The sequence below is a fragment of the Octopus bimaculoides genome, chromosome 7 (genome assembly GCF_001194135.2).
Source record: "Octopus bimaculoides isolate UCB-OBI-ISO-001 chromosome 7, ASM119413v2, whole genome shotgun sequence".
Lineage (NCBI taxonomy): Eukaryota > Metazoa > Mollusca > Cephalopoda > Octopoda > Octopodidae > Octopus > Octopus bimaculoides.
This window is the reverse complement of record NC_068987.1, coordinates 3,032,459-3,038,571: the sequence shown is the minus strand read 5'-3', so window position 1 is coordinate 3,038,571 and position 6,113 is coordinate 3,032,459. Positions and strand designations below refer to the sequence as shown.

At 38.8% G+C, this 6,113-nt stretch overlaps 1 protein-coding gene across 2 annotated transcripts in view; it reads right to left on the bottom strand.

Moving 5' to 3' along the window:
* Positions 1–35: 35 nt before the first annotated feature.
* Positions 36–6,113, bottom strand: part of LOC106871595 (serine/threonine-protein kinase Nek8) — a 30,365-nt gene continuing 24,287 nt past the window's right edge. For both annotated transcript variants that reach the window (XM_014918113.2, XM_014918116.2), the window contains exons 12-16: positions 5,396–5,513; positions 4,113–4,263; positions 3,123–3,262; positions 1,233–1,394; positions 36–428 (exon numbers count right to left, since the gene is read on the bottom strand). In XM_014918113.2, coding sequence (XP_014773599.1) covers positions 268–428; positions 1,233–1,394; positions 3,123–3,262; positions 4,113–4,263; positions 5,396–5,513 — 732 coding nt within the window. In that variant the 3' untranslated portion in view covers positions 36–267. The remainder of the gene's footprint in view (positions 429–1,232; positions 1,395–3,122; positions 3,263–4,112; positions 4,264–5,395; positions 5,514–6,113) is intronic.

The following is a 6,113-nucleotide window of genomic DNA, read 5'->3' as shown; positions in this document are numbered from 1 at the left end:
ATATATATATATATATATATATATATATATAAATATATATATATTTATTTATCAGTATATACACACATACATTACAACCATAGTTTACATAAGTATATTATTAAAGGCTTCTCTGCTGCCTGTCTGTCTGTCTGCCTGTTCAAGTGCAATTAGTGAGGCATGAATAGAAGTGAGTCATGTGACAGTCACGTGACAGTGATACCAATGCAGCCATCACTATGTGTTGATATAATGCAGACAGCTGCACCAAGTTCATTGGAACGAGTGTTAATGTTTGGTAGCAATGAGAGTGTTACCATAGCTACAAGAGACTGAGGTCACAGTGAACGGATCATCTGGGAAAGTAATCTTCTGAGGGATACCACTATTTTCTGAATTCCTGCCAAGTCGACCTCGAGAACTGTTTCCCCATGAAAATACTTCTGAATCTGCAATAAGAACAAAAGTGAGATAATAATTACAGAACACAAATTAAAAAAAGAAAAGGAATATTTAATACAAGTGAGCATCTAAAATATAGGCTTTCGTCCAGTTGACAAAGATAATCCATGACCAGAGAAAATTCTTATATTTATCACACTTCAATACCAGCATTGGAGGAAAGGTTTAATAAATAAAACTATTTCAGCTGCTCTTTGTCTCAATACAGTTGATGGCTTTAAGCCATACCTGGCTCATACGGGCTGGTTTCCCGGTTTCATTGACGTATAGGTTCCCCACCTGGATGGGACACTGGTCCATCTCAGGTGAGCTGCTAGATGCAGGAAGAAAGAGTGAGAGAAAGTTTTGGCGAAAGAGTCAGCAGAGGCTCACCATTATCTTCTGCCAGAGCCACGTGGAACTTAAGTGTTTCACTCATAAACACACACATCGCCCGGTCTGAGATTTGAACTCGTGATCCCTCAACCACGAGTCTGCTGCTCTAACCACTAAGCCATGTACCTCCACTGACACCTTTACACATTATTCCACTAAAACAGCCACACCCTCTACACAATGCTGACCTCAACAAAACAATCCACATCGCTCCACGTTGCGTACCTCAATAAAGCTGCCTCTCACATTTCTTTCCTCAATGAAACAGCCTTACTGCACCTTGCATTTACCTCAATGAAACCTGATCCGTTCAGGCAGATCTTTATAATTTTCCCCTCTTAAGGTGAATACTGGTATTCTTATCAAGTCAAGCTACAGACAGACTTTGTTTAAAGCCACATCTGAACAGTACTTACCTTCAGTGACTGCTATGGTATAGGTGTCACCACATGCTACAGTAGTAGTTACATATGACTCTAGGCTGTCAACACGCTGAGGTCGGCTGCGAGAAGAGAATTCAGTTTCATAACCCAACTGACCAAACTGGTTTGAACCAAATGTGAAGCATTCACCACTGACTGCAACAAACATCAATTGCTGGCATTAACAATAACAAAAAGGCAACACAAACAACAACAACAACAGCAGTAGCAGCAGCAGCAGCAACAGGAACACAAACAACAACAGTTGTTGTTGCTGTGACTACTACTACTACTGCTACTACTGCTACTACTACTACTACTACTACTACTACTACTACTACTACTATTACAGTTTAGAGACTATAAAGATAGATTTTGAGAAAAAGAAAGATTAAAAGAAAGCTTGCCAAACATAATGTAGGCCAAGAAAAGTCTTAAATAAAACTTGGAGAAGAAAAAAAGTGGGAAAACAGCAAATTAGGATAAAAAAAAAGAATTGTTATTGAGAAGAGAGAATTGGCTAGTTTCATGCTAACTCTCTGCTTAAACCTTTGCCCATTCCCTTCTCTCTCCACCTCCTCCTCCTCCTACTCTTGGAACCTGGGTTGTACCAAGCCCTACACTAAATGCTACAACGAGTTCTTCCTCTTCAGAGCCTCAGCTTCTTCCAATTCTATCCTTGTCTTGGATTCTCCTGCAAACATCAACTTGCAGTTATTCACGAGAAACATTAACCATTCCAACAACTCAAAGTGAAGAATGTCTGCCAATGCTATGGGCCTGTGAAGGCTACGAGCCTGCCATGACCACATCATTGAATGATGTGTAACAAGAATTCCTCCACCATGGATGCCAAAGAAAGTTGGAGCTTTCTTGGCCTTCCATAGTTTGTAGTTCACTGTCAGATCATCTTGTTAGGATACAACATTTTCAGCTGTGTGGAATGGAGCAACAAAAAAGGAGTCTTTTTTGTTCAAGAACTTAATGGACTGCTCAGTTTGGGAATTGAAATCACAACTTTATGACTGTGAGTCCAACACCTTAACCCCAAAACCATGTACCTCCATGCCTTCTAAAATCTTACTGACTCCATTTATTTATTTATGGGTTTCAGCCAAGTGGCTGTGGTCATGCTGGAGCACCACCGTGATATTTATCTATTTATTTAGAAGAGAAAGAGCAGTGTCCTTTTTTTCAGGGCTGGTAACAGAAAGAAAGTAAGTAACCCTGAGATGGAAGACCTGCTCCAAATGCTTGCAACTACATGAAATCAGGTAAAGACACCCAAGGGTTGATTGAGGGTTTAAAAGTGGCTGATGCATTCAGTTGATCAACTAAAATAAGGGCAGTCACCCAAAGAGGTTTATACCTTCTACCACAAACTAAATTTCACCCACAAAGCTTTTGGTCTATCCCAGAAGCTGAGGGGCTGGAACTCAGAACTATGGGATCAAATAGCCAAAATGTTGCGACTCAGCCAAGTATTTTGGTCATATTGGTCAGACAACTGAGATAAAGAACAAACTTATTCATTAGAAATACTTTGTCGTATAAATTCCAAAATTCTAAGTAATTTGTGCTCACAAGAGAACAACATGAAAAACCATAGCAAAGTGAGAAAAGTGTTGAAACAAGTTAATTTATCCTGTTAGAGAACCAGTGATCCATATCAACTGTTTGAGAATCAGTGATCCGTATCAATTGAATGTTTACAGATGTTGCCTCATTTACGCAAAGATGAGTAAAAAATAATTAGTTCAACATTAAAGTTGAAAATCATTAAAATATTTAGGACAAATTATGGAGTTAATGAGAAACATCAAATATGAATGATATGAGAGGAATCCGTCGGATTGAGGTGTGATGCTTAATACAAGAACTTACCTGTCACAACTGCAGTGTGGGATGTGCCCAGTGCAACATTTTTTATTTCTTTCTCACCTAAAGGCGACCTACTGACTACAGTGAACTTAAAGATGACATCAACATTCTCTTCCTCTGTGTCTAATCCAAGTTTGTTATATCTAAAATGAAAGACATTATCAAAAAACACTCTAAATATCAAATAAGCAGCTCTAATACATACAAAACACAAAGTTATGAAGCTGAAAAATCTAATTGAATTAATTAGTGTAATTAAAAATTTATGACAGAGATTATCATTTATCATTTATTGTCCATTTCAGTCATTAGACTGTTGCCATGCTGGAGCATACATTGAAGAATTGATGAAGCTCTAGTTTTGTTTCTAACACCTCACTATCTTGACAGGGATACTTGTCATGCCAAGGCAGAAACCATTGGCTTTCATGGAGGATGGTACAGTTCACTGTAAACAAACAACCTCACTTGTATAACAGTGATACTCATTTACAACCATCATGTGGTGTCTAGACAAGAGTACACACAAAGGTACATACACACAGAGAAATATATGTATATATATATAAATTGTGACTAAGGTTTGGTGGAAGATTTTAATTCAAAACTTACGAAAACAAGACAGTTGTACTCCAGCACCAGAGGCAGTTTCAGCCAGGTTGGTATCAAAAGGGTTAAGAATTGTTTTTCTATTATTTTAACCCTTTTGTTACCATATTTCTGTTGAGATGCTCTGTGTTTCTCTCAATTAATTTTAAATATAACAAAGAATTTAGTAAAATAACTTAGTTATCATTAAGCTAGTGTTAGGAACATAAATTGTGACTAAGGTTTGGTGGAAGATTTTAATTCAAAACTTATGAAAACAAGACATTTGTACTCCAGCGCCAGAGGCGGTTTCAGTCAGGTTGGTAACAAAAGGGTTAAACACCTTAGATTATTAACGAAATACTGGTCTTCACTACCCATGATATTTATAATGGACCAACTGACCTGTTATTGCCACAACTTAGAAGTTTCTTGTCCACAGTTAATATAATAGAACTATCCACACCACAGTGGACAGAAAATGGCTGCATATTTTCAGGAATCGGCACAGCTGATGGAGAAAGACAGCTCTCTTGAGTAGTTAATCCAAGACGACCTGAGAAAGGCAAGACAAAGAATGAAATGAAGAAATGGCAAATTGGCACACAGAATGATGTCAATGAGTAAATAATTAGGACATCAGATGACCACTTGCTAAAAATACTAAACACATATATGTAGCATCTATGTACATATATATACACATGTAGATATACACATGTAGATATACACATGTAGATATACACATGTAGATATACACATGTAGATATACACATACACAGACACACACATCATCAACGATGATGATGATGAAGACAGTGACGTGTGTGTGTGTGTTTACAATATATAGAGAGACATATGTAGACATATATCACCCTCATCATCATCATCATTTTAACGTCCACTTTTACCTGTTTGCATGGGTTGGACTGAGTTTATTGAGGCAGATTGTCTATGGCCAGATGCCTTTCCTATCACCAACCCTTACCTGTTTCTAAATAAGGTAATATTTCTCCATGGCCAGACATGTTCTTGCAGAATATTGGTATTGAACGATACTCCATGTATGACAGAAACAATCATTTTCACAACAATCAGACAATGTCAAGACAAGGAGACACACACACACATACACACACACACACACACGCACACAACAAGCTTCTTTCAGTTTCCATTAACAAAAAAATCCACTCACAGAGTTTTGGTTGGTCCAGGGATGTAGTAGAAGGTACTTGCCTTTGCATCATCATCATCATCGTCGTCGCTTAACGTCCGTTTTCCATGCTGGCATGGGTTGGACGGTGTGACTGAGGACTGGTGAGCCATTAGAAGGCTGCACCAGGCTCCAATCTGTTCTGGCAAAGTTTCTACAGCTGGATGCCTTTCCTAACACCATATACATACATACATACATACATACATACATATATATTTTAATGGTTTGACGCTTGGGAAAGTTATAAAGTGTTTAACGTTTCAAGCCTACGCTCTTCAACAGAAAGGAATAAGAGAAAATAAACAGAGAGAGAATATAAAAAAAATTGTGGATTTAGCAATCAATCATATACACACATACACATAGGGGTACATATGTACACATGTATGTGTGTGTGTATGGGGAAAGAGAGAGAGAGAGAGAGAGAGGGAGAGAGAGAGAGAATAAATTCTCTGTTAATGTCACTTACCATTATCTCCACGCCCCCAAGCAAATACTTCGTGTTCATTGGTCACTGCTAAAACATGTGATGCACCACATGACACCTGCATCACTTCATAACCCAGAAGAGCTTCCACTATTTTTGCCTGGTGCACAGTGAAAAAAAAGGCGAAAAGATATTAGAGATGTCACAGCAGTAATGGAGCAGATGATGATGATGATGATGATGCTGATGGTGATGATGATGGTGATAGCACCGATCACCATCACCGCCGAGGACACCACTACCACCATCACCCTCCTCCTCCTCCTCCTCATCCTCATCATCATCATAGCACAGAGAAGTTATTACTGTGTAGTCGTTATGATGATATGTGTAACGATGGTAAGGAGTCCCAGGTTATTAAACACAGAAGGTCTGTGGAGAGTGGAGAAAGACGATTCCGCAATGGCCCCAGGAGGGGGAGAAATGTCGGTGCGAAACGTCCAAGGTTTGTAATTTCTGGGGACATATTCCCAGACCCCAGAATAATTCACCAATGACCCCCCCCCTCCCAATAATATTCCAATTTACCAAATTTTTCTTTAGAGTAGATCTGAGGTCATTTTACACTGTAAAGATTTTCTAACATGCACTTGGTCACCTCCCTCCGCCTTACACCCCTCCTTCCATCTTGTTTCTTTGATACTGTCTCTCTCACCTCCCCCCATCTTCCAACCCCTACAGTCCCTTCTCTTCCTTTTAT